Source organism: Micromys minutus (genome assembly GCF_963924665.1).
Source record: "Micromys minutus genome assembly, chromosome: 3".
NCBI classification, from domain to species: Eukaryota; Metazoa; Chordata; class Mammalia; order Rodentia; family Muridae; genus Micromys; species Micromys minutus.
Window position 1 is genome coordinate 81,265,733 of NC_137972.1, and position 12,873 is coordinate 81,278,605.

The following is a 12,873-nucleotide window of genomic DNA, read 5'->3' on the forward strand; positions in this document are numbered from 1 at the left end:
TTTTTGAGATAGGGTTTATCTGTGTAACCCTGGCTGTCCTATAACTCACTCTGTAGACCAGTGTGGCCTCTGCCTCCAAGTGCTGAGAGTAAAGGCATGTGCTACCAATGCCCGGCCATTTAGACTCTTAAAGTTGTAGCAATCTACCAAAAGACAGATATTAGATATAATTTCTTTTTCCTTTCCTATTTTTTCACAACCTACAACTTAGAAAATATCCTGTTTGTGGGAGACAGATACCATCATACGTCATATCTGTAGAAATGAGAGGACACCCTGTGATACTAGAGTTCTCTTCACCTTTACTTGGGGTCAGCGATCAAATTCAGTTTGTCAGGCTTGCATGGCAAGTGCCACCACCCGCAGACCTATCTCACAGTCCTCCACCTTTCTTTTTTGAAGCAGTAGTTCTCAATGAACCTAGAGCACATTGACTTAGCTGAACTGGCTGGCCAGTGAGCCCCAGGATTTGCCTGTCTCCATCTCCGGTGCCGGTATCACAGACACATCTAGATGTTTATGTAGTTGGTGATGCTCTCAGGTCCTCATTCTCTTCCACCAAGCCCTTTGCTAACTGAACTGTCTTCCCAGGCCCAGTGCTGTGTATTTAGTGTCTGGTGTTTAATGTCAGCCTCTCCCATGGGAAGAATGGATTAACCAAGGCTGTTAGGCTCCTCTGCAAGAGTCAACTCTTTCTCAGAGAAGCTTCTTTGACTGACATCCATTGTTCTGACTACTAGATTGCATTATTCATGTGCCATTTCGGATGTAAGATTTCATTATCCTCCAGGAAAAGGTGGGGTTGGTCTATAGGGACTATCAGTGTTTATTTAATATCTACTCTTGTATTATAATCTTACTTGATCTTTGTTACAAATGAGAAACTGTGGCTGAGGAAGGATGAGTAATTGTCTTGAAGTTCTACTGGGCCATGAGACAGCCACCCTGAGGTCAGATACATCTTCATTCTGATTTCCTGTTTCTATTTCTTCTGGGAGTTCTCAAGTGTGGTTGCAGTTCCTCTTACTTATCCAATATTTGTGTACATTTTAGAGTAGATATTTTACTTTTGTCTGTAACACTAAATAGAGAGGGAGTAATTTGAGTCTCTTTCTTACAGGTATCAGTGACTGATGTGCAATTTGGCCCGATGAGATTTCATCAAGACCAACTTCAGGTATTACCCTGCTATGATCACATTTCAATTTCCTTTAATAAGGAGGGTATTTAAAATGATACATTTAAGATAATTTGTTTTTCTATTTAGATACTAGCACTAGGTCATAGTTAAATTTCTTGGACTTGGAAACAATGTTAGAAACCTTTCCTTAGCAGTACACATTGAAGTTAAAATTCAAGGTTGCAATAAAGGGGGAAGTATATAATTGCACATACACTCACATGTGTGTATTCATTGAGACGAAGGAAAACCAAAGTGACAAAAGGCCAAAGGCTGATTAATCTAGAGGAAGACTATTTAAGGCATTGTCATTCACAAATGTTCTGTAAGTTTGAATTTTTTCAAAATGAAAATTTAAAACATAGACTCTTCCATTACACCAAGTTTGTTGTTTTGGGAACAAGGTCTTATATGGCCATGCTAGCATCAGGGGACTGGAGAGATGGCTTAGTGGTTAAGAGCACTTACTGTTCTAAGTGCACACATAGTTGCTTACGTCTGCTAAGGGATCTGACTTTCTCTTTAGCATTGACTCATCAATGAATGCTAATGTCCCTGAGTTATATGTAAGAAAAGAATTTGCATTTATAGATGTTATGTTCATATCTTGTATTCTAAACATTTAAGAATTTTCTGTGGTTTCTTTAAAAAATGACGGTTACAAAAAGATTTTTAAAAATGTGTTTGTGGGCTGGAGAGATGGCTCAGTGGTTAAGAGAATGGACTGCTCTTCCAGAGGTCCTGAGTTCAATTCCCAGCAACCACATGGTGGCTCACCCCTATTCTAGTGTGTCTGAAGACAGCTACAGTGTGCTCATATATATTAAATGAATAAATAAATCTTTTTAAAAAATGTGTTTGTGCTCTTCTCATGCAGGTACTTTTGGTGTTTACCAAAGAAGATAGCCAGTGTAGTGGATTCTACAGAGCGTGTGAAAAAGCCGGGTTTAAGTGCACAGTCACCAAGGAGGTGCGGGCTGTCCTTACCTGTTTCCAGGACAAACTCCATGACATCATCATCATAGACCACAGAAATCCCCGACAGATGGATGCAGAAGCACTGTGCAGGTAAGCCAGCAGTCCAGGGATGGAGCCCATGGGTCCTTCTGAACGGAGATGCCGCCTGTAAACACACTGCTAAACTCAGTCTCCCTTTCCTTGTATGCAAAATAAGCAAGGCATTATAACCTTGTTGTTTCTAGGACTACTTATTTCTTAATTGTCTTGCTTTATTTAAAACAGCAAGAAGTTGTCTTGCATGCACAAAACCCTGGGCCTGCTCCCCAACTTTACAAAAAAATCAAAACAACAGCAATAAAAAAAAAAGTAAGAAAATATAAATGACAACACTTAGGGTTAAGATGAAACCCTACATTTATTTAATCCAAACTACCACTTGAATATGTCTTTAAAAAGGAATGATTATAATTTTCTAGACTATTTTAAAAGGATATTCTTGTGTCGTATATATGTGTGTGCTCATGGGGGGGGTGTGCTGATGTGAAAGTACATAGTATACACATAGAAGCCAGAGGTCAACATAGGTGTCTTCTTGCATTTGCCACTTTTTTAAAAATTGAGACAGGGTCTCTCACTGGCCCTGAGTCTCATCTTTTCAGCTAGGTTGGCAGGCCAGTAAGTTCTGAGGGATCTGCCTCTTTCCACGTTCCCCAAGTCCTGGGCCTGTGAATGCATGCTGCCACGCCAGGTGTTTATGCTTGGATAGTGGGGATTCAAACTTGGGTCCTCATGATTGTATGACAAGCCCTCTAAAAACTGATGCTCTTCCTAACTGGTAGCTCTTGGGTAACCTCCAGAACTGAACAGTACACAGTGGGCTTGACTGGCCAGTGAAAAACAGACCTTTAAAAATATGGTCCCTGATCATATTCTTTTCCTGATAGGCCCTGTCCAAGAGTCTTGGTTTTGTTGTTGTTTGTGGGGATTTGTGTCACCCCTAGTGAGTTTCCTAGAGGTAAGAGCAGGTCCTGACGGTTTTTCATGCCAGCTCCATCTTGGTTTCAACCTCTATCTCGTTTATCTCTCTTAAGACCATCTTTGTAAAGGCACCTTCCTAGAATGAACTGTTTCATCAAGAAGTTTTTCCAGAATCTCATTTCTCAACTGACCTTCGAAGCTCATGGGACCTTAGCCTGACAGAGCTCTGTTCTTCCTTACCCTCTGTCTTGGGTACTTACACAGTACCAGCTTATGAAGTGGCTAGCCTTTCCAAATTATCATTCATCTGCAGCTCTTTACTGGGTGTTTGGAACTACTTGCTCTCCTGAGCAGTACCTTCTTGAAGACCAAATACTTTTGTTGGTTGCATTTTCAAATCCTGTTTAAGAGCCTTGAGGTGTAAGTCTTGGCTTGGGCGCTATGAGTGCTGTAGCATGTGGATGAACAAAGCATGCAGCCTGCCCAGGACTGATGCTCTACTAGTAGACTATGGTGTTAAGTTTCAGTCTGCCTGACCTAATTAAGGCATGCTGACAGCATGCCTTTGTGAATGTCTCTGGCATTTCTAAAGAGGCTCAGTTGAGAAGGTGAGACACACTCTTGAGTGTGGCTGGTCCCTTGCCTTGGGTTGGAGTCCTAGAGTAAAAAGGGAAAGGAAGAGCCACTGAGCTCCAGAATTCCCTGTTTCCTGATTTGCAAGATGTGACCTCCCTTTGCCACAGCTGTGAGTGCTCCTGCCACAGGCCTTCCCCGTTGTGGTGGACTGTAGCTTCTGAACCAACTCTCAATACAAACGAACCACTTCCCTGAAGTTGTTCTTATCAGGTAATTGGTCATAGCACAAGAAAAGTAATTCATAGATAGAATATTTTTGTTTCCTGTAACTATAACATAAAGCTTAATACTAGACAATTGATAAAGAATAGAAATTAGGCAGCTGGAAAGATGGCTCCATGGCTAAAGGCACCTGTTGCACTTCCAGAAGATCTGGCTCCAAGTCTCCAAACACAAGTCAGGTGGTTCACAACTGCCCGCATAGCTCTCCTCACCTCCACCCAAGAGAAAAGGTCTCACTATGTAGTCCTGGCTGTCCTGGAACTCAGTTTGCAGACCAAGATGGTCTTGAACTCACAGAGATATGCCTTCCTCTGCCTCCTAAGTGCTGGGATTAAAGGTACATGTAACTTTAGCTGAGGGATAGGGTTAGGGAATCCCAATCTTTCTCTTGGCTCCACTGTCACCTATACATGCATGGCACACACTCACAAGACACACATGCATGCACATAAATAATAAAGACAACTGTTAACAACAATACAGAACAAAAATTTTTTTCATAGTTGTCATGAGAAAACCAGGCTAATGTAGGTTCAGTTGTCTGGCTGCATCCTCTGGCTGTATGAAATCTCCTTTATAAGGGTCTTAATCTCATTCACCAGAGAGCAGCATGGATGGCCAAGGTTCTTAAGGCCCTACTTCTTGACACTGTCACATTGGCAACACATAGATTGGAGAGCACATAATCAAGCCATACAGAGACAGATGGGTGAGTTCACAAGAAGAGATTTAGGGGAGGACAGGGGGTCTTGAGAGAAGACATTTGAGTTGAATAGTGAGGGAGGAAGGGCAGCATAGGGAGGAGCAGCAGGGTGCCTAGGCCCCTCTGCCGGTGCTCTCTGCTGGTCAGACATCTATCTGTAGGGTGGCTCAAGGGAGGTCTCGGCTGCAGATGAGCCAGATGCAAAGGCCTAGTGTGCTGAGCCAGTCTTTGGGCTCTACTCTGGGTAGTTAAGGCATTGATGCTTTGAACATGGTAGCTCATGCCTCCAATCCTCCATGTAGGAGGCAGAGGAAGACATTCAGAATTTTGAGTCCAGTCTAAGCTGCATAGTGAGCCTCTGTAACTGTCTCTGCTGCATCGTAGAGACTAATGAGGAGCTGTCTGTGCACTGTGTTCAGCGTACAGCAGTCTGCAGCAAAGTACCAATGAGGGAAGGTGGTGAGTCGGAGCTTTATTCTCTCCCTCTGCCGTCTGCTGTCCCTGGGATGCTAGGTTGTATTCATCATAGAAACATGGTGTAGCCCTAGAGAATGGCAAAGCTTCTGTGAGCTTGTCGGAGGCATGTGCTCCAAGTCCTGATGCCCCTTCAAGACAGGCTGGTCAGCCGTTGTTTCCCACCATGTTGGAAGAAGGGACAGAGGGAAAACAGTGCTTCACAGTGGGCAGCCACAGTACAGGGAGCCATGATTCTAGGTGTGGTTTGAGAGCTAGAGAGAGCAGGCCAGGTGTGCTCTGTAGCACACACACTGCTGCACACACACAGTTGAACTGAGAGGAAGGTGGCTCTGACACCTGGGGTTCCATGAATCGAGCTAAGGAAGCCAACGACTGACTGTCAGCAGCCTGGATAAAGTCGCTTCCATTCAAGGGTGAGTGACAGGATGAAGAAGCAGGGCGAGGTATAAAAGCTGCATCAGCATAATGGTACAGAAAGAATAGTGTGCATGCGCAAGTGCTTCTTGGCCATGGACCTTCATACCCTTCTCCCCTGCGTACTGGGGTGTAGACATACACTGCCACTCCTGGCTTTTGCATGAGCCTGAGGATCTGAGGTTAGATATGCATTATGCATTTTTTTTTTTTTTTTGAGGCAGGCACTTTGCTAACTGAGTCATCTCCTTAGCTCTGAATTGCATTTCTTTTATGAGAAGCTGCAGAACATTTTAGAAGGCATAAGTTTAGTGTACTCAGAAGAGGTAAGAAATACTCCTTGGTACAGAGGTTACTGTGCAAGCATGAAAACCAGAGTTAAGATCTCCAGAACCTATGTAAATGCCAAGTATGCATGGTCCACCTGTAATTTCAGCCTTAGAGGGCAGAGATGGGAACCCTGGAACAAGCTGGTTGTCTAGATAAGCTGAAGCAGTGAGTTTTAGGGTCAGTGGATAAGGTAGAAAGCAACAAAGGATGACTCCCAGCATCGGTCTGGGACTACACACACCCCACAAACAGAATCATGTTTCTTTCTTGTCACAGAGCCCTTGTTTGTTTCCTCCAGTGATGAGCGAGTTGTCCAGAACTCCTCCCTTATATATTATTTGCATGGTTGCTTACTTGCCACTACATTTCCGTAACTATTTCCCCACTGAAATACTGGGTTTTGTGACCAGGAGTGCATTGGCTTTGCACGAATGAGGGTCTTTTGCACCAATGACCTTTCTGGGCCTGAGTAACCCTCCCCTGGCTTTTCTCTCCAGAAACTGAATCTGGTCTTCTCCAGACAGGAAGACCAGGGTTGGACATCTAGCCCTCAAGCCCTACAGTGACCTATATGGAAAGTCTTTTCCAGTAGAGTTCTACAGTGTCCTTTAGGTTGGCTCCTGTGGGGAAGAAGGACAGATGACAGCTAGTGGGGGTCAATGAACACTAGAAAACACAAAAATGTGGAAAAAGGTGGGGAGAGCTGTGTGTCCATAAGAGAGATTAGCTGGGCCCTGGAGCTGCTTTTTCTCTTAAGCAGCTCTCACTGAGAGTGACCTGCAACCTCAGACCCGCAGGAAACTTCAGTCTGCATGCCCCAAGGTAGGGGTGATCAAAGGTTTTGCCTATTCTGTGATATATTTCTGCTCCGAGGGTAGGGTATTGTGTTAGTTTCATTTCTGTTGCTGTGATAAAATACCCTGATAATAGTAATTTAGTGGAGAAAGGGTTCATTTTATCTCACAATTCCATGTTATGATTCATCACTGTGGTGAAGTCAAGGTGACAGGAACTTGAAACAGCCAGATACATTACACTGACAGTCAGAAGCAGAGAAAAATTAGTGCATACGTGTATGCTTGCTTGCTTGCTTTATGCTCAGCACTTAACTAAGATGATCCCCTACAGACAAGTCTGTAGGTCAGCGGAGTGTAGACAGTCTCTTATTGATAAATCCTCTTTCCAGGCTACTGTGGGTTAGGTGAGTTGACAATTAAAGCTAACCCTTACTGGTAATTAACTGGGACAGAATACACACGGATACATAAAGCCTGCAAATCTTAAAACCCTCCCTGGCTTTTCACAGGAAAGTTTGTACGGATCAACGTCCCTCATAGACACCTAGAGCAGTTAGTTGTGTTATGCACCATCTTTGAAGAAATTGGGAAGTAGCTACTCATAATTTTTGTGCTCTGTGATTCAGAAGTGGCTCAGCTTTTTTAAAAAAATAGAGCTGAAGTCATGTGGTCAGCCTCGGCTGGTTCTGTCCCATCCTGAGCACATCATCCTCGAAGAGGTCAGTGTGATTCTCCCTTAGCTAGGACAGTCTTCACCACTCCCACCCAAGATCTCCTCCTCTTCCTCCAGTGGTGGTTCTTAGATACCTCCCCCTTCTTCAGTGGAAGGCCAGTTCAAAGCTGTGTTACACCTCAGCAGAGTGTCCTTTCCTTTTGCATCTCCTCTGTCTCATACATGCCTCCCCTTCATGGTCTACATAGCTGCTTCTCCTAAAAGGCTATATTTCTGGTTGGGTGGAAAACCTCATACTCCTTGGGTGATATCAATGGAGCAGTGTCTCATACTCTTCCCCACCAAACCACCATCTTAACCTTTAATTACAGGTGGCGACTCTCTTCATTGTGACTGACAACAGTATTTTGTATTTCCTGGTCTTGGTTTTGTGGTGATGTGATTTTGCCTCCAGTTTACCTTAGAATTCTTCATTCTTGTTAGAGGACCCATATGGAGACACTGTCACATATGTGTAGGGGCCTATGTACATGCATGTTCTTTGGTTGGTGATTCAATCACTGTGAGTCCTCATGGGCCCAGGTTAGTTGACTCTGTAAGTCTTCTTGTGGTGTTCTTGACTCCTCTGGTTCCCTCAGTCCTTCCTCCCACTCTTGTATAAGACTTCCCCTGGAGTGGGGCTTTGACTCTGTTGCCTGCCTTCAGATCCCTTTCCCTTAGCTGGGCTGCCTTGTCTGACCTCAGTGGGAGAGGGTGTGCCTAGCTTGATGTGCCAGTGTAGGTTGGTACCCATGGGGGACCTTTCCTCTCTTAGAGGAGAATGGGAGGAGTAGGGAGGGGAAACTGGGGGTCTGGGAAGAGAGGAGGAAGGGGGGGGGCTGAGATTAGGATGTAAAGCAAATAAGTAAATAAATTAAGGGAAAAAATTTAAAAAGGATTCTACATTCTTTAACAAGCTGACCCCTGGTTGTCCTGACTCCAGCAGTCTGCACGGGCAGGAGAAACTTGCACTTCCTTCCATGGGAGGAGAGGAATGATTGTGGCCCCTTTCTAGTAAGTACAGTATAGGGAGAGTGTCCCGGGTTAATGCATAAAGTGTCTCTTTAGCGGTTTTATTTGTGCATGATAGTTGTCATGGTTATTGTGGTGCACTGACTAGGAGTTTTTCCCCAGGAGAGATCAAGTAGCTAAGACAGTGAGTCCACAGTGTGAAGGGAGACCTTCCTCTTCTTGTCTTCTCCCCCCAACTGTAACCGTACAGTTTAAACTCTGAACGTTTATTTATTTTTAAGAATTGTTTTTATATTTATTTAAAACTTTGGTTTTTTTTTTTTTAAGGTCTATCAGATCGTCAAAATTCTCAGAAAACACAGTCATTGTTGGTGTAGTACGCAGGTAAACATTTTTTTAATGTTGAAATTTATGTATCAACGCAGTGTTATCAACAGATGGCAAAAATAAGGGCTTGCCCGTGACAGAGAGCCCCTTGGAAGTTTGGCTTCCATTACTATATAGCACTTTATTTTTCTTCTTTGCTTGACCTCAGGGAGTTCAGTCTCAGGTTTAGTTTCTGACTTTGAACTGCCATTGCAGACAGACAGTTAAGAAAATTCCAGTCTCTTAAGGGTGAAAGTTCTGAAGAGGTGTCTTTGTGGGGCCTTTAATTAGGTATCTGTAAGGATTTGGGTGACACACAAATGCAGGGAATCTTCTCACCTTAAAGCAAGGAGAGGAGACTGTACATACAGGTCATAGAGAAACTCCTTAAATACAGGCGGTTTCCAGTCAGGACAGACAGACAGCTCCTGTGCCCTTCAGTCTTCTCGGCGTGAAAGAGGAGAGATTTATATATATTAAATATATGCCTGGACACCATTCAGTTGTTAACACTGTTCAGTTGCTTTGTATTTTAAGTATTACGATGCCTCGGTGCCGCGCCAGGCACCCGCAGTCCAATATTCAGGAGGCTCAGGAGAAAGGATTGGTGTCTTGAACCGAGGAGTTCGAGGCCAGCCTGAGGAGCAAGCCAGCTCTATCCCCACTAAACAGGTTATAAAATCACCCTGAAAAAAGGCTAAATACTAAATTGAGACAGGAAATTCATTTTTAATTCCATATCCATATATCTAATTGACTTGAAAGTACTTGTTATGTGACTGTTGAAGATTGTGTAAATTAGTGAACCATACCTAATTCTTATGATCTTCCTTTGAAGGGTGGACAAAGAAGAGGTGTCTTTAATGCCCTTCCTTGCTGCTGGCTTCACACGGGTATGTACCTACTTTTTAGATGTACAAGTGTAATTCAGTGTGAGAAATTTTTATCTCAGTTCAGTGTCCAGCAAGAAAATTTTGAATTATTTTGAAGAAAAAAAAATTATTTCTGTTCTGTGTCACAGTTTGTTTTAACTTTGAAATCTGATAGTCTAATCTGTAACACTTCACTTCCTTAGTCTCAAAACTGCCTGCCAGAGGAATCAAAGAGCCTCGCTGACGTGCTCACTTACAGATTATAGCAAATGCTTTTATGTGAGCTTGAGATGTATGAAGTCAGTTCAGTGATTCTGGAAAAGGGGCAACCCACGCACTGGCTCCTCACTCTCTACGTCCACCTTAGTCTGTTGGTTTTATCCAGCAGACTGTGGATGAGCTGTGCGAGTTGGGGCATCGTGAGTGGACAAGTGCTTGCTTAGGATGTAAAAGACCTTGGGTTTGGTCCCCAGCACTGAGACACAAAATAAAAAGGAGCAGAGAGAACAGATGGGTGCAGGGCACATACCTGTAATCCCAGCATATTGAGGGTAAAAATAGTTTCCATTTCTACCAATGGAAAATTTGGTTACTTGGTAGGCTATTTATTGCAGTGGATAAACAGACATGATTTCTGTCTTTGCCCCGTATTGATCTGGTTGGGATTGGTAGACAGTGGTCTAAGAGCTCAGTCTCTTCCTCAGTTATCCCAAGCTCTCACTGGCAGAACAGTTGTCTGTCTCAAGGCCTCCACCTCACCATGTGGAGCAGCATGAGCACTATACCCAGAAATACCCTCTTCTGTCCTGGGCTGGCCAGTTGTAGGCACCTATAGGTGAGGACAGCCATCTGGGTGTTCCCTGAAGTCCTGGCTGCTATGGACAGAAGGCCCATGCTCTGCATTTCAGGAGGCGAGAGCTAGACAGAAAGTCATCCCTGACCTCTGGCTGGGAAGGGCTTGGCCTGTAGGCATGCAGCCCTACTGTGCCCCTGGCCTCAGTCCTAGCCCCTTCCCTGCTTTGGTAGCACTAGCTTTCTTTTCAAATGACTTCTTTCTCTGTGTATGGCTGTTTTACCTGCATATGTGTTTGTGCACCATGTATGTACCTGGTACCAATAGAGCAGAAAGGAGGTGTCAGATTCCCTGGAACTTACAGATGGGTGTTAGCCACCATGTAGGTGTTAGTAATTGAAATTGGGTTCTCTGGAAGAGTAGCCAGTGCTCTTAACCATGGAGCCAACTCTTTAGTCCCACTACCCAATGTTTTCGTGCCTATAGCAGTTTGGGGGCAGAATGCTTCCTCCTGTTCATATGGAGTCTGTGGTAGGTCGGAACAGCATTACTTCTCATTTATAAGTGAGGAGGCAAGCTTAGAAAGAGTGTTTCATCAGGACTGTACAGCTTTTAACTGGCATGTCCACATGACCCCACATTGCTTGTCACTCACACAAGACACAGATCACACACGCATACCTTCACCTGGGCAGCAGAGGGACCTCCCCAAGCAGCCCGTGCCCCGTGTTGATTTGGCTGGGATTGGTACAGTGGTCCAAGAGCTCCATTTCCCCCTCAGTCAGAGTTACTGTGTATTTACTGTACAGGCAAAAGCAAAGAACTCTTTTTAGAAACAGGAGTGAATCTGCTCATGAGTGTCTTCTGTCAGAATGAAACCATAGTTGGACCTCAAGCCACGAGTCCTGTTAGCCACTTCTGTACCAGTCCACTCTATTATAGACCCAAAGTATCCAGGAAAGAACACTCCACATGTGAATGTGTATAGACTTTCTTGTTATTGCTCCCAACATAACACAGTACTACAGCTGTTTATATGGCATTTACCTTGTGTTTGGTGATGTAAGTATTCTAGAGGTCATTAATATATATAGGAAGAGAGCATCATTTATATGTAAATACTGTGCCATTTTATATAAGGGAGTTGTGCAGTATCTTCAAGCACCCTGAGACCTGTGGGTACATGACAACGTAGTGACTTCTAAGGTACCATGATGAAATACATTATTTGATGGTGGAATGGATCCAATCTGCTTTGTCGTGGTATGTTTTCCATGATGTAAAGGTTACCATATAGAATACCTAATGTCCACAGTAGTAAGAGACACTGGGCAAACCCTACACCTTTTCTGGTACCTTGTTGTGGAGAATGATCACCAGTCAGCTGCTTTGGCAGTTAGTGGAATACGTCACTCAGGTAGGTAGGAGTCCCCCCTTGAGCCACAGACGGAAGCAGAAGTATAAATGTGTTTCTGTGTACAGGGAGTTTGTCTGTTATTTCAGAAAATCCTAGCAGCAAAAGTTTGGTTAATAAATTTACCCTAGCTTTATAAATGACAAGGAGATAACCAGAGCACCTTAGTGTTTCTAATTTTAAAGCTAATTTGGTACATTTAACTTTGATCTCTCATCTTCTGTTGTACATTAATGACTACAAAGTAATTTTAAAATTTCAGTAGCCAAATTGAATGGCTTGTTTAGAATTTCTTTTGCGGCATACATCAAAGGTAATTCTTTATCTACAAAGCTCCCCTTTCTGTTTATAGAGGTATGTAGAAAACCCCAACGTCATGGCCTGTTATAATGAGCTGCTCCAGTTGGCATTTGGAGAGGTGCGGTCACAACTGAAACTCAGGTAATTCTATCCTACCAAAAAAACCGCTAAACCCCAGGGCAAACTTGCAAGCAAAGGTGTTTTGGCCATAGCTGATAGCACTAAAGTAGGGTACGTGTAAGTTGGCTGTCAGTAAAGTGCTTACCATGCAAGCATGAGCCCCAGTATCCACATGAAAAGCTGGGTGCTGTAAACCTCCCCCCCCCCCCAACTGAAGATACAAGAGATCCCTGGGGCTTCCTGACCAGCAGGTCTAGCTAAGTCAGTGAGTTCTGGTTCAGTGAGAGACTCTGACTCAAAAAATAAAGTGGAGACCGGTTGGGGAAGACACCAGATGTTGATCTCTTGCCTCTACACAGACATAGTAGTAGTTGTTGTTGTTATTTTGTTCTGTTTCATTTAAGATAGATAGTGGGGCTGCCAGTGTTTCTCTGCAGACTTTCTGGAATCAATCTCAATGTCTGATCAGTGACTCCCATTTAAACTTGAGACCTCAAAGCAGAAGTAAATGAGAAAAATGTAAGATACAAAACCACACATCCTGCATTTTCTGTTTTGTGTGCTAAGGGGAAAATACTTAAATATACCATACCCACTAGAGTGACATTTTTCTCTGGCAACTGATAT

General features: G+C 43.6%; 1 protein-coding gene across 1 annotated transcript in view; it reads left to right on the plus strand.

Annotated features, from left to right (window-relative positions):
- PDE8A (phosphodiesterase 8A) overlaps positions 1-12,873 on the plus strand; it is a 112,230-nt gene that overhangs the window by 64,637 nt on the left and 34,720 nt on the right. Inside the window, exons 2-5 of the mRNA XM_080915034.1 lie at positions 2,058-2,248; positions 8,709-8,765; positions 9,586-9,640; positions 12,179-12,267. Of these exons, the coding sequence (XP_080771160.1) occupies positions 2,058-2,248; positions 8,709-8,765; positions 9,586-9,640; positions 12,179-12,267 (392 nt within the window). The remainder of the gene's footprint in view (positions 1-2,057; positions 2,249-8,708; positions 8,766-9,585; positions 9,641-12,178; positions 12,268-12,873) is intronic.